This window comes from Protopterus annectens, chromosome 9.part0 (genome assembly GCF_019279795.1).
Source record: "Protopterus annectens isolate FY-2018-M chromosome 9.part0, PAN1.0, whole genome shotgun sequence".
Taxonomy (NCBI): Eukaryota; Metazoa; Chordata; order Ceratodontiformes; family Protopteridae; genus Protopterus; species Protopterus annectens.
In genome coordinates this window covers 247496428-247520012 of record NC_056743.1, presented here as the reverse complement: position 1 = coordinate 247520012, position 23585 = coordinate 247496428, and the positions used below count along the sequence as shown (strand labels likewise).

Here is a 23585-nt window from a genome sequence, read left to right as displayed (position 1 = left end):
TATGCAAGAAATAATATTTGTAATTGTAGTTAAGTTATCTAAACACACTTTATTGATCAAGACATTTGATATATGGGTATGTATGAGAGGAAGATGTCAGTCAGGTTATGAAAGGAGAAGGTGTAGTACAAGTTTGTTTGTCCTTTCGGCTTTTCCCGGTTAGGGGTCGCCACAGCGGAACTCCGGTCCGCTAATGATTGGCAGTAGATTTTTTTTATAGTGCTGAGTTGCCAGCCTGATGCCCAACCTTCAGCGAAGGCATGCCCATTCATGCATGTCTTTTGGAGGCCACTCGACCGCAGGGAGAACATGCAGACTCCAAACAGAAGGCACTCCAGCTGAAAATCAAACAGGAGAACTTCTTGCTGTGAGGCAACAATGCTACCACTGTACCATCGCGGCTTTGTGTAGTACAAGTACAGATCTAATTAGTAGAGAGGTGTTCACGCAACAAAGTTTTGAAAGAAGCATGACTCTGAATGGTACAAATTACTAATGGAATGGCATTCCAGGCTCTGGCTACAGCACAATAGTAAAGTAGTTGGCTGCAGGTAGGTTGGGCATGTGGACTTGCAAAAGGTGCTGTTTGTCAGACTTAAGGGACCTATCACGAAGTTAATGGGTAAATAAAGAGCTTAGAGCAAGACAATCTGAGGGTTTCAAAATTATTTTGTGTACTGTCATTAATTGCAGATAGGTGAGATAGTGTGGGAGTTCAATCCAGTTCAGAGAGTGTAGGGATGTGCAGTGGTGTGTAAAATGTCTAATGTTTGTAGTGAACTTGACGATCTTGTTATAACATGTTTCAAGTTTATTTTTTAGGGGGGATAGGAGGGTAGTAAGCAAGGGGGGACTGTAGATAAGAGAAGGAAACAGATAAGTGGTAGCAAGTACTTGTTTAGTGGGATGAGAAAGGAAATGTTTATGCCTGTAAATAATATCTAATTTTTGATGTGTTTTATTGATGTTGTGTTGTACATGCAGGTCAATTTTTAGGCTTTCATCAGTTTTTACACCTAACAGTTTAGTCTGGCTAACTACTTCAAGTTTTGTGTTACTCTAGGAAAGTACAATGAAGTGAGATTTGTTTATGGAAGTGTTTTTCTTGGGGGTGAATAAAACAATGTTAGTTTTGTTAGGGTTAAGAGACAAAGGGTTATTGTATAACCAAGTTTGTATGGAAGTAAATGCCGATTGAGTGATTTGTTGTAGATCTGATATAGTGTCTGCAGAGTATATAATGGTAGAGTCATCTGCATATTATATGAGAGACCCCTGACTGAATAAAGAGTGAAAATGGTTACTAAACATACTGAACAGGAGTGGTCCTAATATAGAGCCTTGGGGAGCACCAATACAGGTGTGAAGATACGGCAATAAAGAGTTTTGACATCTAACTGCCTGCTGTCTATCTGATAAGTAACTGGAAAACCAGTGAAGAGAGGGGGTTGCTAGACCAGTATTTGAGAGCTGAGTTAGAAGAAGTGAGTGAGATACTGCATCAACGGCTTTTGATAAGTCAAGAAATAGGGTGGAAACAATTTTTCCAGCGTCTCTGTCCTTATTGACTATGTCCATGAAGTATAATAAGGCAGTTGTTTTGCTATGACCTGTTGTGAATCCATGTTGAGTAAGAGATAGGATTTGGTTCTTAAGGAGGAAATGCAGGGGTTGCATGTGTAAACATTTTTCAAGGAGCTTAGAGATAGGTAATAAAATGGTTATGGGTCTGTAGTTTGAGATATAAGTTGAGTTGCCTCGCTTGTGAAGGGGTAGTAAAAACTCTTCTCCAAAGTTTTGTGATATAAGACTCTTGGATGGACCATTTGATTAGTATACTAACTAGGTAGGCAATGGCGTCTGCAGCAAGTTTTAGATATTCAGTGGGAAGCTTGTCTGCTGTGTTAGAGCTGGGTTTTAGCTTGGGAAGTAGCCTTTTTATAATAGAAGCTGGGATTGTAGTAAGTGAGAATGTGGATGAAGCATTCATTGTTGATTCATCTGGAAATGAGGTAGTAGATGAGGGAGGAATGAGAGCGATGCAACAGTGTGGCTATTCTAGTATAATTTGTACTAGGTTGAAGTTTTGGAAAGTTAGCAGTAATGTTAGCTGTAGAATTTCTGAAATGTGAGTTGAATAGACTGGCTTTGTGTTCTGGTGTTTTGTGTGGGTGTAGACATAGGTTGGTTTCTATGCCAGGGTTGAGAAGTGATCCTATAGATGTCTGAAATTTTTTGAGACTCTGCTTATGGTTTGTTTGAAGTTTTAAACAGTAGTCTTTTTTGTCTTTGGATACTAGTCCTTTTACTTGATTATGGAGCTGTTTGAATCTCAGTAGGTCTGAGGGGTTTTTAAGTTTTTGCCGCTGTTTCCATTTTTTATCTCTAGTTAGCATTAGTTCTTTGGTAGATTTGGTTAGCCATGGAGCATGGCTGGTTTTCACTCTTTTTACTCTAGGGGTGCAAGACTGTCTGATATTTCTAAACAGGTTGTTTTGAAGTACTCCAGTGCGTCATCTAGAGGAAGATATTTTAAGTTAGTCCAATTCATATTTTTTTAGTATATTGGTGAATGTATGTGGTTTAAAATTGTTAAGTTCCTAACATGTTTGTAATGATGCTGCTTGAGGAGGGAGGGTGGTGTTCAGTAAACAAAGGCTGGGAGGTGGTCACTTATAGAATTTGGGAGAATACCAGCTGAGGAGATTTTACTGGGGCCAGAAACCAATATCCAGTCTAGGATGGATCCTTCCTTAGTACTATTATATCTTCTTGGATCGGTGATACATTGAATAAAATGAAATAGGTTTATATTTGAGGATGGAAATTTAGAACAAAAAAATTAACAAGTTAATATTTACATCACCCAAAATTATGGTTTCGTTTTTAATAGTGTTACAGACCCAATATAGTATTTATTACAGTATCAGTATGTTATTGCCAGGGGAATGTAGACTATGATACATAATTTTTTTTTACTTATTTATTTTTAGGAAGGAGACCAGAATTTCAGCATTAGAGAACTGTGGTATGATATCACTATATGGGAATATATTGTAGTATAGGAGTTATTTGATAGTGATAGAGAAATATTTCTGAATAGCTTTCAGATGGAGTTGGTAGGAATATGGTTATGGAAGTTGGCTTAGTTATACATAAGGTAGACTTGAGTGAAGAAAGATATAGTAGTAGAACTAGCAGTAGTGTGGCATGAGATAGGAAAAGAAAATGTGAACTAGAGGAAGACATTTGGAAAAAAAATTAGTGCAACTGCCAGTGGTTAGGTATGTAAGGTGTACTACTAAGGTATGATTGGCTTGTTTTAAGTAGTGGGTGGAGTTATGGGATTTAAGTTTAGGTGTAGTATGGGGGGTGAGATGCGGGGTAGGGTGGAGTAGGGGAGTGGAGTGAGATTGAGCGGAGCGAGGGCAAACAGAGCAGGCTAAATCACAGAAGACCCCAGAAGTATCAAGGTAAGAAAAAAAGTCTGTAAGCATGGACTACAGCAGGTTATTAGATAAAAGTAATATAATAGCTACACTTCGGTCCGTAATAGCCAGGAGAAATTTTAGAAAAAAAAGATGCATTTACAGCACCATTTAGGGAGAGCTTTTGCAACAATTGTAAAATGAAAGAAAAATGCTTCAGTACATTGAAGGTTCGAGTAGGGAAAAGTGATAGAAAGGTACTGAGGATGGAAGGCAGGCAGGTCAGACCAGGTTGTAAAGGAGAGAAAAAAAAAGTTAAAAGAAAAATATCGACCAGAAACAAGGATCTGAGGCACAGAGTGACTTGCTACACAAGATAAAGAGGAGAGAAACAGATGGTGTTAAATGTTGTTGCAAGTCGAGCAGTAGAAGCAGAATATATTATTAAGGTGTAGGAAGAAATAAATGGAGGGGTGAATGGTGCAATTTAGACCCTTGGCAGTGTACACACTATACAGAGAAATGTGAAGATTAACGTTGTTTAGAACAGGATATAACAGTTAGGGAATGAATCCTTAGGCAGGTATGCTTTAGCTTTTTTTAGTGTAAGAATCCTGTGTGGTTGCAGCTGGAGAATGCAGTCTTTTTGAGCAGGAGAGGGAAATTGATTAAGCAACTTGGTCAGCCTGTGGGCAGTATTGTATTTATCTCTGTTTAGTGTAGGAGTCCTGTGCAGTTGTAGCTGACGGATGCAGTCTTTTTGAGCAGGAGAGAGAAATTAATTAAGATGTGTAGTCAGCCTGTGGACAATATTGGGTTACTAAATTTAGGATGGGTTACTGTGCACAGTTAGTCATACATAGAATGAGTTCATCACAAAATTTATATTTTTATATTTTGTTTAAAACATAGCATGTCTTTCCTGGTGCTTTTGCATTTCAAGTATACTATCAGTAACAAACTACTGGACCATTTTAAGAACCTAGAATATAACATAACGTGTCTCTTTACTGTCATTTGTTGCATCTTGTATTATATTTAATAGTATATTACTCAACTATGCAAAGATATTGGAAAGTGTGCCTCCTAACATAAGTTTCATTATAATAGTGATTAACTTTTAATAAAATGAATAGTTTAACCTTTTAAACTCTAAATGAAAATAAGTGGATTTAATTTCATATATAGCTAAAAGAATCAAACTCTAGCATTTTAAAAAGGGAACTAATAACCCTTTGAAGTAGGGAAATAAATAAATAAATGATTTACCATGTAAAAAGTAATATTCAGCACCTGCTTATAAGTATTCAAGCACTAATTTAAATTATTAAGAATTCCTAACCGTGAAATACATTGATTTTCATTTGTCCGTCAATTTATTACTGTTTTTATCTTTTAACCGACGATCTCTTGTTGCATTTCTCTTCAAAGAAGATGATAAATTCCAGTCCATTTCTGCTGTTTTTTTTCTGTGATTTTATTTTTCTGTATGAAGTCCAAGGTGTTTTAAAACCTGTATTTCCTTCCGGAAGGTGAATCTTTATTTTAGCTGGAAGCAAGATTTGTGCTGTAATATTGTTTTTCTTTAAGCTTTTAACAAGTGGCACACAAACTTTTTCCTTTGACATCACTAATGTTGAATGGTCATTGTCAAATCTTATAGTATTTCCTTAATTTTAACTGGATAATTAGTCCATGCCACTTTTAAGACTAGATCCTTATCTTGACTTGAGAAAAATCTTGCAATCACTGACCTTTGTGAAGGTGTTTTTTTTTATATTTTAAAGATGAGTTAGAAAGTGATCTATGTGCCCTTTCATTGCCAAAGGAAAAAGCTTCAGGTGGATTCAAAGTTTTAGGCAGCCAGGTATTAAGGAATTGAACATACTGTCTCCCTCATCTTTTTCAGGAATCCCATAAATCCTGATGTTATTCCTTCTAGATCTGTTCTCTAAGTCTTCTATTGTTTCCCAAAATAAGTTGTTTTGTTTCAGAATAAATTCAATGTTCATAGGTTCATAGGTTCATAGGTTAGTACTAGGCTAATTGCCCCTTGTGGGCCATTTTAAGCCTAGCCAATTACCCCACGTGAGAATCAAACCCTGCACCTTGTGTTTGCCAGGTAAACACCTTAACCATTATGCCATCCTCCCACCCCTTTTGCTTCTGCTTTTCAAGTAATCTTCCATCAAAATTGGAGATTGCCTCTTCTGTACTCGAGATTTGTGATGATTGTTGTTTTAGAGATTCGCTCAGCACTTCAACTTGGTTTTACATTCCTCTCTAAAATTCTCTGTTATGCTTTCTAATTTATCTGTCTTTACAGATAACTCACTTATGTTACTTAGTATAGCCTGCATGTCTTTTTTATAGTACTGTCCTATACACTGGCCTTAGAGTGGTTTATTCTGAAACAATTAGTTATTTCTAGTTTTCTTGACAGGAAAAGCAATTAAAAGCATTTCAAACTTATTTCTGTAGTAAATCTTTAAGCGGATGTTCAACTATAAATCCATCAAGTTTTGAAAATTTCTATTTGAGTTTTTCAGTACAAATCCTGTCAGAGATATTAAAATGAAGCAGAGCTAAAAAAAACAGTGTTGTTAACTGCTAACCATCTTGGCCATCATTTTTTTACATATCTGATGAGAATGGACCCCATTCCTAAATCAGTGCATAATTAAGGTTCATGAAATTAGTAATGTTTCAGTTTTTATAATGTTATCTAAGTGCTGCTCTCTGCATCCACAATTTACCCATAATTGCCGCCTTCTGCTATTCCTATGGAGTTACATGTATGCATATTTAAGTGCAGTTCCAAATTCTTTCTTGTTAGTCCTGTTGATCCTTCTACTATTGGAACTGTCTGGGTATCTTTCTTTCACATTGCTCTCGTATCTGCTTGCAAATCCTGGTACTTTATGACTTTGTGTCTCTCCAAATGTAAGATATTTTAATACCTGGTAGTAGCAATTTCAGTGATCAATGCTGCTTTTTTTCTCTTTTTTTTTTTTCCTTCAGCATCTGTATCTGGTTTTCATTCCTCTGTCTTTTGAACTATTGGGAATGGGTGATCCTGTAGGATATAAACTTCATCATTCTCAATAATGCTTTGTGGCTCACATTTCTTCTCAGCTAGTTCTATATTGTTGTGTGTGCACAATCCCCAGTATAAGTTCATAGTCCTTACCACATTATTGTGTATTTCATCGTACAGACACTCAGCCATGAATGTATCACACCCAGTAACAAGATGTGCATCTATTCCCAGTTTTGTTTTAAAACATTTACATTTGCCTGTTTCTCCAGCGTTTTCAATAGACTTTCTAAACCAATGTGTAAGTAGCCCATTATCTTGGGCTGCCATTATGTCTTTCATTTTTTTGGTTTCAGTTCACCTCTCAACTATTTTTGTGTCAAATCTTGGTCAACAAGAGATTGTTCCAGAAGATCTCTATATTTCATACTATATTTGAGGACTTTCTGGACTTTCGGCTTTCCTTTCCTTTTCTTCCGACCCTTTTCATAAATTTTTTTTTTGTTTGTTTGTTTTTTGGGGGTTTGTTTTACACTTTGAGTTGCTGTCTAATTTATGTTTACTTCTGTTTGATTACCATTCCCACTTTATTTCAAAATGTTTCTGCTAAACTAAGCAAAGGTGTCATGTTAAAATTTCTTCTCTTCATGATTTAGAACATTCACTATGTGTGGATCTGATGAGTTCAGCAAATATGTGTGCAGTCCCATGAAGGAATGACTGCTGGGGAGCGAGACCACAAGTTACACATCTCAGCCAGTCTCAGAAGAGAAGCCCTGACTCCCCTCCTGAATAGTGATCACAAAAGTTACCAGTGAGACATGCAGGCTGCCTTCAGGATGCTGGCTTCTGTCTAACCACTGGCAACCCAGCAGCAGAGACATTGAGTGGAACAAGCTGAGGTGACTCCTGTTGCTTCTCTGCCACCACCACAGTTGAATGTACAGAAAGAAGAGTAAGCAAAAAAGAGAATACTTTGGTACATACCTATGTTATACATGATATCAAATTTGTACAGTGCAGTGATATACAACTTTAATATTATGTGTTAAGGTTTACAGTGCAATGGTGTACAACTTTAATATTACATGTAAAGCTGTACATTGCATTGGTGTACATGATGTAGACATCTTACTGCAAAGAGAGGCTGGTGAACCCCTCCATGTTAGCCTGACCTTCCTGAACCACTCTAAGACAAAGTAGGAAGAACGTAGTACAGTAATAGGCATGTGAAAACAAAAGGGAAGAATGCTTACAGTAAAACTCTGACTCTCTGTCTTTAATCTTTGCATCCCACTGGCTAAGCAAGGCATCAGGGTGACACCAGTCCAGGTCTCTACAACAATGTGTGCACTGCTTAGCAGAATGAGTAGTGTCATTGTCATCACTCACTATCCTGGAATACTCATGCCAAGCATCTACATGGTAAACAGAGCCATCATATTGATCCAGCAGTTGCTCCTGAAAGTCCCTACTAAGGAAGAATAAAAAAACTTATTATCCTCCTTTGAATGCCATACAGCAGCCCTGATGTTCCCCAGCACCTGAAGCAGCCAGGGTCACTCTTTCAGGAAACTGTAGCCTTATGTTCATGGGCTCACATTCAGACATCATGCAGTGTGCATCACAGTGAAAATACTCTGTAACACAGACCCACAGATACCATGCATGAGCATATTGTGTACTTTTGTCAACAGCCCTAGGAAGTGTAGGGGCAGGTTATCTCTGCTTGGTGCTGATGGTGTGGTGCATTAAGTTAGCAGTTCACAGGCAACTGTGATAAATTCACTTATTAACAGAAGTACTAAGAATTTGCATATGTAAAGCAGGGACACCATATTGCAAGAGACCGTGCTGATCTGAGCAACTGTGAATTCAGGAGTTTACTGCGCTATGACACTGGACATTAAAGTAGGTATACTGAAGACAAAACAACTGATATTGTTTTCCTGCACTGTACTGGATAACCATGCTGGATGGCAGCAATAGGAACATACAGGAACTGGTGTATGTGGGTATTTAAACACAAAATAATGACATTTCTATCTATGTGTTGAGAAACACAATGGGAGCAATGAATGTATAGGGTAAGACATGCCACACAGCACTTGAATGTCCTTATACACAAGGTGAAGCTTGGCAACAGATATTGGTGTGGGGAGGATATGCATAGTATTTCAGGGATTCTATGTGCTGATGCAGAAAGGAATGTTGTGATAACATGCCTTTACCTGCAGTTTGTATAGGAAAGGGGTGGAAGTGTCAAAGCATAACAGTGAAATGAGTGGCCACCTTATGGGGCACAGGGCAGCATACAATCAGAAGAGACATCCACACACAGTTTGACCAGCATGCGTATGCCACAGGTGTACATTTATTATTATGAGCCTACAAGAGAGCCAACTGCATGAAAAGCTCAGCACCCAGGTAACCAAGGTGTTACTGCAGGCCTTCTGCACTCATGGCATGAGCATTCTGGTCAAAAGCAATGTCGACATGACTTTTCAGATTGAGATTTGGCAGGGAGTGTTACAACTTATCATTGTTATACATGATCATAATAGGAGTTTGCATCAAGTTCAATCAGAGCTAATCAATTTGATATTGGTTACCAAGGACATTCCTCCATAGCAGGTGGATCACCTGCACAGAAGTGACTCATAGAGGTGGAGGGGTTCCTGATGTCCCAATCTGGGGATGAGGTGTGGCTCCTTGTATAGAGTGGGTGCATGGATTTATAAGCTTAGCTGGTGATGACCGCACAAGTATCTGTAGTAGATGCATCAGATTAATATTAGCTTTTACACTATATTATTGTACAGTGCTCTGTCTGTGATGCAGGACTTGTTCGGCAGGAGTCTTCTGCTTATCTGGCCTTCAGGTATTACCAGTTTGCAGCTGCAACACTCTGTACAACAAGGTATCTAGATGTCCACATAGTATTCTCAGATTGTGTTATCTGCCATCAGGTCTGCCATAGGGAATGGGGATTAGTCATTTCTTTTACTGCTGACACCGGTATGTTACTTCTATGCTTTCACAGTTTATACTGGTGGAGGTTCCAGGGCAATGGGTCAGCACATGCTTGATGTTAGTTGGTCACCTGTGTCCAGCAATGATGGAAAACATGCACATGGCACATTGTGATAACACTGTGGCACTCTCTGCAACAATATAATTGGAAGGCTGGCACACATATCCTCCCATATGAGGAGCCTGTGCAAGGACAGACTGAAAAATTCAAGTCTTGCCAGTGTTTGGTGGACATCCTGTATCTGTGAACCCCATCTGGACTATATAGGAGTGCCCGGCCTTGACAGCATCTGTGTGTCATAGTAACATGGTGATCTGCGGTACTTCCATGACTCCAGGTCTGCAGACCCTGCTGTCAGTGGCCATGTAAGCATCCAGATGTGACATGGCCAGTCACAGGACAGGCATTTCCAGATGACCCAGACCACTCTTGGCATAATGTGTCTCTTGGCTCTGACCACAAAGGCCACCACACCTGGCCATGGTCAGTTTCCTGTACATAGCCATAGGCATTCCTCAGGCTCCAGCCTGGGACACCTCCCCAGGCATCACAGTCTTGCTGCTGTAACTTTATACCATCAATATCTCCTGTGGGTAGTCAGAGTACCACTCCTACTTGTGGCTTTCATTTGGGTCATGGATGCTGTACATCTCTTGGCTTCCAACTTGGGTCATACTATCAGGATGTGTGAACACACTCCTATAGTTTTGCACTGTCCCTGCCACAGACCTCGGGCCATCATAGTACACAGCATTAGTGTTTGTGACACTGCAGGTCCACCAAACCCATCCGAAGATGTGATCCCTGCCTCCTCACATCCTGCTACCAGACTGTACATAGCTACCATGTCCACCTTCCATCACTATGGCCCATATGACAGCACTGCTGTCACCTGTCACTGCATCTCTTCACCTCTGCAAATGATGATGACTGTGCCTTATCCACCCCATAAACTGTATAGGTAAGGTACTGTCTGCTACACAGCATAGTTTATCTGTGCATTGCCTTGAACTGCCTAGATATTGTAATGGATATATCACTTTTTTCTGCTTTGTCTGTATTGTGATCCATAATGTTGGACTACACCCTGCCTCTTTGGCAGAACAGCAATGTTTTGCAGCTACCTCTGCATCACATTGAGTCCCACTGCTGCCTGTTCCTCTTCTGTGTGACTGACCGCTCCTTTTCTATTGTACTGGAGTGTTTTCCTGCTGCTGAGGCTGTTTCTGCCCAGCCATATCAGCAGCATGGTGCACAGGGCAAATATCTAGCTGCAGGTCTCAGGTAAATACTGCGCCACCCAACCAAATGCATCAAGACAAAAATAAACCCCTCATGAGTTGTCCAAAAATATCTTCAACCACATTCTGTGTTTCTATCTGTGCTGTATTATGCACTATTCCTGACACCATCTCTGTCATGGTATAGGGTTGCAGAATGGTGGTGGTGGTGTTCAGTCATGGTTCCAGCTGCTCTTGGGCACACCCTGCAATACACAGCATTAATACTGTGATATGTGGCCTGTAACCTGATTGCATGATAACTGTATACACAGTGACTTCTATACCTGTCTACACACTGAACTACCAAATAAGGAAATCACCCTAAATGAAACATTGGTATAGGTTACATATGTGCCAGGTATAACAATCATGGGAACTGCCAGGTTGGTGTGTGGAAATTTTGTAAGTGATACATTGTAAACCACATGGCAGTTGTGGGTGTGGAAGATCTTCCAGCTGATCTGCCTGACACAGTGTGATCCAGGTGGGTCATGTATGGCAGTATGTGTGCAGTTACTAGCTCCTACAACCTCAGAGAAAAGGGCAATGGTGGAAAATGCCAACACAGTGGTGATTCTGTCTTCTGCAGTCATTGGTTAACTTATATGCTTCTCCATATCTTACAGAATAATAATGTCCCTTGTAGGTCACTGAAAAGTCCCTGTACCTATGGTGTTTAAAGCAACACATTACTTAGTATCCACTGCAATAATCTATTCACATATAGCCCCTTGGTTCTACATATGGCACACAGTTCAACAAGTTGTCATGTAGTATCCTTCACCATACAGAAGCAGTCCATGATCTGTTGGTCAGCCAGGTTTTGGTAAGTTAAGCACTGATATTACCATTTGTTTTGCTGTAAAGGCTGCTGTTTAGCACATCATGGGCACTAGCTTCGAGAGCAGCCAATAATATGCTACTGCGCTATAGCTGCTGCTGTTGCTAACATTGGCATACACTTTTCCTGGCATTCAGAACAGGTGAGTTGTGCAGTGAAGAGCACCTGTTTATGTTTCAGAATCACTTCTTCTTTGATGCTATCATTTGTGTAATTGCTGTCTCTCATCTCATCAGGAACCTCATTTCCATATTGTTATGTGGATATTTGCATACCTCGCTATGTTTAACCTAAAGCAGCTATGCTGCATGACCTTGAATCACCTCCACCATGCACATTGACACTTCATTTGCTTCTTGGTGTAGTGCTATGAGTTGTCTGTGAATACCAGCCAGAGTCTTGCTAAACCAGTTAAATAGTTATTTGCCCGTAACTGAAAGGATATCCATTGGAAATCATACATAGCCGTATATTGTATACATGTGTGTGTGTGTCTGTGTGTGTGTGTGTATATATATATATATATATATCTATATATAAAACATTTTATTTCTATAGATATACTTACCTCTCTGTTTCTCTCTCTGTATATATATATATATATATATATATATATATATATATATATATATATATATCCATACACATAATAGTTATCTGTCTAAATAGGTGGACTATCCCACTATATATAAACATATATATATATATATATATATATATATATATATATATATATATGTGTGTGTGTGTGTGTGTGTGTGTGTGTATATATATATATATATATATATATGAACAATATGTTAAAATGATCCAATTAACATGCTCTGTCAAACTGTAAGATGAAAACTACACTGCCAAATGGAAAGAAATGTTGTGAGAAGGGTATCAGTGGGCATGTGACAAGGACATACTGGATGCATTTTGAGAGGTGTTGGAGATCGAAGGTTACAAAAGTGCAGTCGGTGCAAAGATAAACAGAACATTCATGAAATCAAAACTCAGGAAGTGGAGATATGAAATTCTCCCAGTAGGTTCAGTGGAGAAAGATAAGCAGGGACAATTACACAAGTGGCAACAGAGGCAGCAGAAAACAAGTTAAAGAACTGACACAGTTAACGGAGGGGGGGGTATTAAGATGGGAAGTACAAAAATATAAACTATCAGATAACTTGTACTTGCTAAATTAAAGGCTAGAAGGAGAAGCGAACCAAAGTAATTGCTATAAGGCACCAGAATAAGACTGGCCAGCACTAGTAAAATGGTTAACAGGATGTAGGGAACTATCTTGAGATATCAAACACTGACTCTCTAGTATATATAAAATGTTGCAGCAGACAAATGGATGATGGCACAGCACATGAAAGAAGACTGGAAAGGATTCATAGATTATCCAGTAACACAGCGCGGGACTGGTTAATATAAGGTGAAGCAGTTAAATCAAGGAAATTTTGTATATTTGCCTGAAAGTGTCTTCACAAGTATTTTTGTACCCTGCAGAAGATAAGGTATTTCATACTACACAGCTATGCTGTTGGTGCTGTGAAACAGAGGGGATGGGAGACTAGAAACACGCTCTGCAACTTTCCAGCCCTCATTTGGTTCACTGGATATCAACAGTCTTAATAGGAGGATGATACAGATTACAGAAGCAGAATACCTTACTGGGGAGGTAAGGCAGAAGGAGATAAGTTAAGGACTTAAAGAATTAATTTGGATAATACCTTTGGCAGAACATTCATAACTAAGAAATGGAAAAAAGAGAAACCCAGTTATTGAGAGTTTGAAACAGAGGACAGAAGAACTACAAAAAGAAGAGGACAAGAGAATAGATTAAGGAGGGTGTGACTCCTGCACCCTGGCCCAGCAATCAAGGAGCCTCAATCCTCACCACTAACAAAAGAGAGGGCGCCTCATATAATTGGTAAAGATAACAAATAGACAATGTAAAGTACAATTTCCCTTAAGTGCACACAGAGATCACAGTCCGTCTGGGGCTGGTTGCTTCCTTGCTCCCCAGGTCCCCAGTAAGACTCCCCACTGGCACAGCTATAGGGTCCAAATCTCAGCCTAGCTGGCAAGCTAACCTCCAGTACACTCTCTGTCCAACCAGTGCTTTGTGTCCCTGCCCAAGTAGCTGACACACATACACACACATACACACACACACACTTTGAGATAAGTATTTATACAACTTCACAGACACTCCTGGGAAAGGCTGACATAGATTCTCCAGCTGTGCTCCTTTACCCAGACTATATGGTAGTAATTACTGCCACCACCAGCTAATAATTATCAGCTACCCAAAGGCCCTTAAAAGGATGTCCAATTATTACTGTGCAATATTATTATTCAATAGTAGTGTAACTTAAGCAATCTTAAGGCTTTGGAAGGGCTTATTACAGGATCATTTATAAGCATGCAATGTACTCTGGAGCTTACCTATCTCTACACAAACCAACCACAGGTAAAACATTTAAAAAATATTTAATAATAAATACTAAAAACACAAGACAATACTACTACACCACAGTGCTATTCAAGAGTTCAGAGATCACACAGAAACTTAAAATAATTCAGTAGTACAGTTCTGACATAACAGCAAAACACTTAGTCTAACTTTCTTCTAATTTCCTAGCTATTACTACAAGAAAACATACTTCTAAGATAACTTACTTAAGACAACAGGCAGTGTGCTGATGAGTGGATAGTCCAGTCAAAAATGCTTAACAGTCTCTGGTTCTCACTGTTTAAATTGAAACTCCAGTTCTGATAAACATTACATCATCTTTTTCACCCTTCCTGGAGTTCCCAGGCTACACATTAACTGCATTTACATTATTTTACACTTAGAACAATAAAGGACATTCCACATGTAAATTCTGGTCATTAACTTTAACCTTAAAACAGTAAGTAGGATGCTTACTCCAGACTCATCAACTCCAATTTCTAACTTCAAAGGAACAGACATAAAGTAATTTTAATTTCAAAGGACCAATAAGAAATGCTTGACTTAGTTTTCCTTACAGCAGATGGCAATGTTGCCACATTGTTGAAACAGCATTTCTCTACATTTAAGACACAAGCCTGTATTTTACATTTATATTTACAAATGCCAGAATTATGTAACAAATTCTATTTGACTATGCTGGCAGCCTTCACCCTTTCTCTACCAGTCTTCATAGAGGGAAAAAAATTCCATGCTATATGGACTACATGGTGGGAGACTTCAAGAGCTGAGGAAGATTAAACATGAATGTGTGTAGGAAAAAGGCATCAGTGCTGAAGCTGGAACAGGTGAAAATAGTTTAAATAGAAGGGGATTGGGTTATTGTATGTAGTTAAAAAGGCATGAGTTTAGATATGTTGGGGGAAGTGAAAGGAAGTTAGAATTGATAGTATTTAAACAAGAGAGCGTTGATTAGACCCTGAAAGAGGAAAATTGGTCAACAAAGAAGGGGGACATTAAAAAATGGACAGTTAATATTGTTATGTAGCATAAAACTATTCAATTCAAATCTTGAGCTGAATCGAAATGTATTTTGTATAATTTTGCATTCACCCTATGATCTTTTTTATTTCTGAGGATAAGAAAATCTAGGTGTTTGTTAGAAATCCCATGATGGTGCATTGTGAATAGGGACAGCAAGTATAATGTAATATTTTGAAATTAATAAGAGTTAAATAGTTAAAATCTAATTATTAATCTAATGTTATGTAAATCTTTTATAGAAATAAACATAAGTTTTCTGGATGAATAATCACAGGAATAGGGGTTGCTATTAATTGTTATCACTGTTATGTAAAAAGTATTAATAACATGGTTAAATGAAATATGAAGTTAAAAATAACATTTGTGAGCACTGGTCTTCCGAGCATAACAACGTGTAGAAGTGCAAAGATTCTTTGAATAAACTATAAAAGAAGATAGCATATGGACACTCAGTGCACAATGCATGAGGACTGCAAAGTCTGTAATAAATTTAATTACTGTTTGCAAATAAAATAAAATAAAACCTCTTACAATTTGAAAAAAAAAAGTCAGTGGACTGTGGCAAACGTTAATAAATATGTCTACAGATATACTTTAGAATACTGAAGTATAAATATCGAATGGCAAAACATTGAATCACACATGATTGGAAGCTGAAACTACAAAAAAATCCATAAAACTCAAGTTTTTTTAGGAGGTGCAAGCACATGTGAGTTGCACACACCCCCTGCTGTTATATATACCAACTCCAAGATCACACAACAGTGGGGTAAGGGCCAATTCCCATTCCCCACTATTCCATAATCCAAGTACTGCCGACAGATTTGATCATTTGAGCATTCAATCACTTCTGCCTACAGTAAAGCACTCAGTATTACAAATGTCTGATGATATGTAATGTTTCCATATATATGTATTTATTTGATATATATGTATTTGACAACTCGCTTGATCGACAAGTTTTCATGGGTTTAAAGTGAGTGATAGCACATTTTTGTGAATCACATTTGGTTGAAGTCAATTTTTATATAGTGTAAGTGTATGAGTGTGCAGAAAATTTAATGTTTGATTGAAAAGGTGATGATTCTGAAAATGTGCAAGATTTTCATTATAGAGGGTAGTGTGTATGATCTAGTGTTCACAGGCTAGGGTTAGAGTTAGAGTTAGAGTTATGTAAGAGGATCTAGTAGTGTGTATGCTTTGTACCTGTTTGTCCTGACTAGTGACAGTGTTGGGGAAAGAAATTTCAGTAATGTAATTTGTAGGTTTTGGTTTAGTGTTACCACATTTGAATAAGGTGGTGCGGAAAGAGCAGGTAAACAAGCTCATTAATTTGTAATTGTGATATTCTACATGACTGTATCTGAGGTTTCTGTATGAGAAAGATAGAAAACTACACAGCTGACTAAACAAAATAGAAAGAGAAAGAAGAGAGAACTACCATAAAGCTTGGACCTGTGAGTTCTGTGCAATGTTATAAATATTCATACAGGTTAGATTAAGGCAGTAATTATTTTTTTCCAGACAGAGACTGAAATTAGTTTTCAGCAGTGCCCTACCTCAGTAAACACATGCAAATAAATAAATTGTTCAGAAATTAGCTAATAAAAAGTCTAGCAGTTGCCAGATTGTTTTTTCTTGTATTCATTTTGTTCAAATGGTTTATTTTCTGCAACTATGTGCAATTCCATATCTCTCATTGTATATTTAGCTGTTTTATGTATTGCTTACATAAAATCTTTACTAAGTAATGTATTTTACTTATTTACTTTTGAAAAGTTTGTGGCTAGTCATGAATTTATTTATTTATTATAACTGATAGGAGGGTATTTATGGATAATTGGTGACCAGCTGCTATCCACCTCGAATTGGGCATGCTACCCTAGAACTTATTACCATTTATATTTATTATTGTTTAGCTTATTAACAAGAGTGAAGCAGTGACTGGGAATCAGCAGCCTGGTAATCTGGGGTGATGGTAGTTTACTAACTTTGGTCTGGGCAAAGCTGTAGTGTTGGAAAATGTTACCAGCCTTACTTGGAAATTAATGGATATTTGTCAGTAAAGTACAGTTACAGTGGGCAAATGTACACTGGAAGGTGATGAAACCCGGAGATAGTGGTGAGAAGGAGATCTGAAGAGTTAGTCCAAACACTCTCCTCAATGGGATATTCAGCATGAAGCCTATTCTTTGGTATGGAGAATGTAGGCTCATTTCTAGGGCAACAGTGCATGTTTCCTGCATGCTGTTGAGGCCAAGCTGCACTTAGGAAGTTGCTTAGTAATTCATATTTGTGTGCATTGATTATGCCTGCAGTTTGACTTGAAAGACCATACCCTTGTTTGTTGTGATAGAAGTTCAGATCTTGTAAAGTGTAAAGGAGTGTGACACTGGATATGAACTATGATGCTGTGATCTGTTCCACTGCCCACCACTAAAATTAAATCTTTTAATAAAAAAATCTTGAATTTTAATTCTGATGCTCAGGTGCCTGAAGGAACTGACTGAGGAGGGTGGACATGCCCTTCCTGATGAGTGGGTGGGGCAGAGCCAAGCACACGAAACCACATTCCTTAGGGGGAGGGAAGATGATGATGCAAATGGGCAGCCTGAGGGCAGGTATTAGCCTCACCAAGCCACTGCCCAGTAGTAGCCTAACTTTCAGTGTGGGTGAGTGGAATCATGGGAAAGGCATTGTAGGTGTCCGCAGTGATGTGGAATGCATTTCCCTCCCATCTAGGGTTGGGGATAGGCCGTTATAGATGTCCTCATTGGCATAACACTGGCAAGGGTTTAAAGCAGCCTCAAAGTTGAGTGACTGATGGTCCCCTCCAGACATCTCTGACCATGATATTGGCTGAAATTTGCAGGTTTAAGAAAATTAATGGGCTGTGCTGTTTTGGGTAGGCTTGACGGTTGGCAGTCATGTGGACAAAAATCATGTAGGAAAAGACACATCATGAATACAGCATGATTTGGCTTTAAGCTGCCTCAGTAACCATTTTCATTATCTGCACAAGCAGCAGTTTTCTTACTGTAAGTTAGAAGCTTGCTTCACTGTTTTTGTCTGCAAACTTCTTCTTCTTTTGGCTTTTCCCGGTTGGGGGTCACCACAGTGGATCACCTGCCCACTCATGATTGGTAGTGGAGTTTTACAGTGTTGAGTTGCCAGCCCAGTGCCCAGCCTTCCACAGAAGGCACACACATGCACACACTCACACCTAGGGCCAATTTATAGTGTCCAATCCACCTGCAGCATATCTTTGGGATGTGGGAGGAAACCGGAGCACCCAGTGGAAACCCACATGATCACAGGGAGGACATGCAGACTCCACACAGAAGGCACCCCTGCTGAGGATCGAACCGGAAAACCTCTTGCTGTGAGGCAGCAATGCTAACCACTGCACCACCGCGGCCGCCCTACTGTTTTTGTCTGCAAACTAACATTTGGTAATAAATGCTTGTTTTCTTCCTTTATTCTGTTTGATATGCAAGACTTAAATATCTTGTTTAAGGGTTCTGTAGTACACCTGTTTCGGATACATTGTACTGTAAATGCAGAATATTCTTTTAATTTGCTCAAGTGCTTTTGGATTTCTTGTTCTGTTTCAAACTGTGTTTTAAACTTGACTTACAGAAGAACAAAAATGGTTGTGAGATATATATATATGTATATATATATATATATATATATATATATATAATTAATGTAATTAGTGCAATGTATTATGTTAGAGTACTCAAGATAACTTAACACTAACAGATTTTTTTCTTTGTACTTTTTCTCTTGCTTGTCTCTCCCACCAATCTCTGCTGTCATTTTCTTTCTTTTCACCATCTCCTGTTTCACTTCTTGTATTTTCTTCTTCTGTTATTCTTTTCCTACCTTTTCACTTTCTTGTTTTCCCTATTTCATTCTTTTTACCTTGTCATCTTTCCATTATTTTTCCAACCTCTCTTTCACATTAATTTCTGTCACCTTTCTTATCCTCCTGCCTTTTTTGTCTTCTGCATTCCCTTTCTCTCCTTTTTTTCCTCTGCTTGCCTACCCTTTTTCTTTTTTCACAACTTTATTTCTTCATGCCCCCCCCAACTATTACACTGTATTATCCCTTTTTATGCTCATTCCATTTTCTCTTTTTCCGTGCATCACCTGTGCCCTCATATCTCTCTTTTCTTTTATTTTCCACTCCTTTTTTGGTCCACTGCTTATTCTTCCTTCTCCCTCTTTCCTTGCCTCCCTTCACTGCAGCTGGAGAGCATTTTCACATTAAAAGGAAGAAAGGGCCGGCCCCAAAGATGTTGGGAAATGAGGTCTGCAGTGTCTGCGGTGACAAGGCTTCTGGGTTCCATTATAATGTGCTCAGCTGTGAAGGATGCAAGGGTTTCTTTCGCAGAAGTGTTATCAAGAATGCCCAGTACAGTTGCAAGAATGGTGGCCGCTGTGAAATGGACATGTACATGCGCCGGAAGTGCCAGGAGTGCCGATTGCGCAAGTGCAGAGAAGCAGGCATGCTGGAGCAGTGTGAGTATTACTCCTTGTAGTAGATTTAATAACTGTGTTTTCTGTCTTGTCACTTACGCTTTTGTCAGTGTGTGTGTGTGTGTGTGTGTGTGTGTGTGTGTGTTTTACACAACAGAGTTTTATTAGTGTGTGTAGTACAAAATGAGCCACAGAAACTGAAACCTGCAATTAGTCAAATGGCATCACTTGACTGTTTCACACATCTGTTAAAGATTGTTTAGAAAGCATTAGAATGACTACCCTAATTTTTAAAGATTGTTGAGAAAAAACAAAAACCACTAAGAGTGTTCCAGGAAGCATCCATGAGGCTAAACACCCAGTAACACTCCTCATTTCACCAACATACTTCAGAATGCGTCTGTGTAGTATACTAACAATTCAAAAGAGTTTAAATCCCTCACCAGTCCTCGTGCTTAATTCTCTACTGCATGCCATTATCACATGACAATGGTAACATTCTGCCAAATTGTCTTGCTTTAATGTCAACTCTTTCAGTGGAAGCCATAATGCAGCTAGAAGACCATAGTCTGTGTAAACGTTTAACAGATTTAATAAACTAGGAGCTTTTTCAAATCTAAGACCATCACATTCAGAAGTCAGCACTTATGTCGCACATTGAAGTCATGACTTCTGAGGGTACTCATTGTAGTGCCAGTGTACAAGAACAAAGTGGACATGCACAACTATGGACAGTACAAAGATATCAAACTCCTGCCATGCTGCATGAAAGTGATGGAAAGGGAGATCAATAAACAAATATGCAGATTAGTAGAAAGTAAGATGGGAGATGAGCAGTCCCAGTTGACATTAGGATTCAGAAAAATGCAATATAATTGACCTGATGTTTGCAGTGTTGTTCAAAAGTCCCAGAAATATTGGGAGAATTAATGTAAACTATATACAAGGACCCAAATGACAGATAGTGTTCTGACTCACAGAGGGGTTCCAGTAGGAATGGATGTGCTTCAGGGTTCAGCTGTGAACCTACAACTATTCATAGTGGTAATGAACTATATTAACAAAATTTTTGGAGGGGACAAATTAACAAAGCTGCTTTATACAGACAATGCACCTTTACATGCAGACTGTGAGCAAGAACTTTATCAAATGATAGGGAACTGGAATGCAAAACTGAAAGCACTCGGGATGAAACTGAGTACAGATAAGATGTAAAGGCAGCAAACAGGGAAATCAAAAACAAGCTAAAAAGTGATATAGAAGAGAACAGAAGATAGTTTAACAGGTTAACAGCTTCAAGTATTTGTAAGGAGTGATTGAGGAGAAAGGAAATCTGAATGAGGAAGTCAAAGTTAGAATCAGATTGCCAGCAGCCAACTGGTGCAGAGAGTCAGGGGTAGCATGTGACTAAGGAAAGCCAAAGAACTGAAAAATAAGGTGTACAAAACAGTCATGTGACCAGTTCTGCTGCATGATACAGAAACCTGGGCAGTGAAGTATAGCAGTTGAGGAAGCTAGAGGTGATGGAGATGAAATGCCTGAGATGGGTAATAGGATGCACACTATGGGACAGATGAAGGAATGAGGACATCAGAGCAGAAGCCAAAGTAGCTCCAATTGCAGAGAAGGTCAGAGAAAGTGGATTATGGTGGTATGGGCACATTTGCAGGAAACCAAAATACAATCTGGTGAAGAAGGCATGAGAAAACAAGAGCATTCAGCAAAGGGGTAGATAGATTGTGTGAGGGAAGACCTGTGACAGTCAGGACGACTGTCAAAGAAGTTAAGAGAGTGGCAATGAACAGAGAGAGAGAGAGAGAGACAGAGAGACAGAGATAATGACAGTTGATGTGATACCTGACCCCATGTAGAAAAATAGGAAAAAGAGGTTGATGATGAATAACAGACGCACCACAATCTGTTAGTGTTGGGTGCATGCACTGTTTGAAAAAAGTAATTATTAGCAGTGTTCTCCAGGGATCTGTTCTAGGACTACTTCTTTTTTGGTATTTACTTCTCTGATGTTAAGGCTGACATCAAGGGCTTGTTGCTGACCAAATCTGAAGGTGACTGCAAACTTGGAGGTGTCATTAATTCCCCATTCTTAAGGAGGGACTAACATGCACCAAAAAGTGATGCCTGGATGAGGGCTTAAAACTAAATGCCAAGAAATGCAGTATTGTGTCCATTAGCAAAACTTGGCATCCTTGCATCTGCTCCATAGGTGATACCCCTTTGAAGTCTGACTCAGTTATTAAGGACCTGGGAACTTTTATTGACAATGATCTATCCCTTTGATCAACATGTATTCACTGATGTTAGGAAACTTTTTCTTAGCCAGACTAATTCCCATGGGTATATAATCATCATTATGAAAACTGCTGCAGTATCCTAAGCTGTATGGGTTATATCCTACATAGGATATAACATACACACAGTTTCCAAAGCTTCAGGGCACTTTCCACACTCCCAAATCATTAGTTGACCTGAGCTGAGCTGCCTAAAATCAGGTTTGGGAGCCAAGCCCGTCAGAGATTTCCTGCTGCCAAAAAACACTCCTCTGCGGCCTTTTTAGGATTAAATGGTTGCCTCCAATGCTGAGCAGATAAGTTCCCTTCAGGGAAAAACTTTCCGTTTTATTTTTATTGAAAGAACTTACTTTTTTTTGGGGGGGGGGGTACTTTTAAGCTACAAAAAAGTGTTTGTGTTGAATGTCTTGGGACTTTTATGTATTTTTAAATGGGAGTGCACTTTTTTGCCTTTGTAGTAAAAAGTTGTTACAAATTGTTTAAAAGCTTATTTTTTCTGTAGAGAAGAGTGTTAATTTGATGTTGTCTCTTTCATTCGCCCTGACTACTAGGTTTAGAATCCGTCCTCGGGTCCGATTCAGCTTTTCCAAAGACTGATGCTTCGTATCTCATGCTCCTCCACTCCCATAATGCCCCACATCTCCCTAACTCCTCAGATCTTGTTTGCCACCATCCACATCAAACAGGATTGCCTTTGCTGTCTGGAGTTTTAGATAACTGACTGTTAAGTCCTTAACCTTTTTCCTTCTTCATATATATATATATATATATATATATATATATATATATATATATATATGTTTGTAAGCCTTGTAATTTAACTATTTGTATAACTTAGCTTCTTTTCCTTCCCTTCTGTAGTTCTTATTAGAAGTCATTAACGTCAAGGCCTTCCCTCCCCATCTCAGCTTTTTTCTCTGTATGGCTGTTCATAGGTGTGTACTAGACCAGCGGCCTGGAGCCTTTACAAGCCTAGCCCATAGAAGTACCCTTGTATCATGCTGCCATTAGTTCCTGGTGCCTCTATCAAGTAGAGCCACTGGAGCAATCCCCAGGGTGAACTTTCTATTTCCCATCCACTCATCAAGATTTCTCTTGAAAAGAGCCATTGAGGTGCTCTGCTTGACATGTATGGGAAGTCTGTTCCAGAGCATGGGCAGTCTCTGGGTTATGAAACTGTCCCTTCAGCATGTTCTGTTGATTGTGGTAATGAGGTTGAGGTCCCTGGAGCGTGTGGTGCAGAGGGATTAGGATTTCTTTAGGTATAACATTTCTAATAGGGCTGGGTCAGACATGGCTTTGTAAGTCAAGCAGAGATCACCTCTTAGTAGACGATATGAGACAGAGAAAAGCTGTAGTTTTTTGAGTCTGTCCATGTAGGGCATGTGTTTAAGGCCTAGGATCCTCTTCGTGAGGTACTTTTGTGGGCTTTCCAGCTGTTGCAGGTGTTTAGTGAGGTATATGCCAAATGGAACATTATATTCGATAATTGGTCTAATGAGGAAAGAGTAGAGAGAGAGATGATGACCTCTTTCTTCTTGAATGCAAAACCCTTGGTAATGACATGTGCCACATAGAAGGACTTTCTAACCACAGCAGCAATATGGTGGTCGAAGGAGAGGTTGCTGTCAACCTGTGTCCCCAGATGTCTTATAACACCTTCAGTGTTCAGTGGGCA

At 39.0% G+C, this 23585-nt stretch overlaps 1 protein-coding gene across 1 annotated transcript in view; it reads left to right on the top strand.

Moving 5' to 3' along the window:
* Positions 1 to 23585, top strand: part of LOC122811165 (oxysterols receptor LXR-alpha-like) — a 516654-nt gene that overhangs the window by 144109 nt on the left and 348960 nt on the right. The window contains exon 3 of the mRNA XM_044082826.1: positions 19368 to 19640. Coding sequence (XP_043938761.1) covers positions 19368 to 19640 — 273 coding nt within the window. The remainder of the gene's footprint in view (positions 1 to 19367; positions 19641 to 23585) is intronic.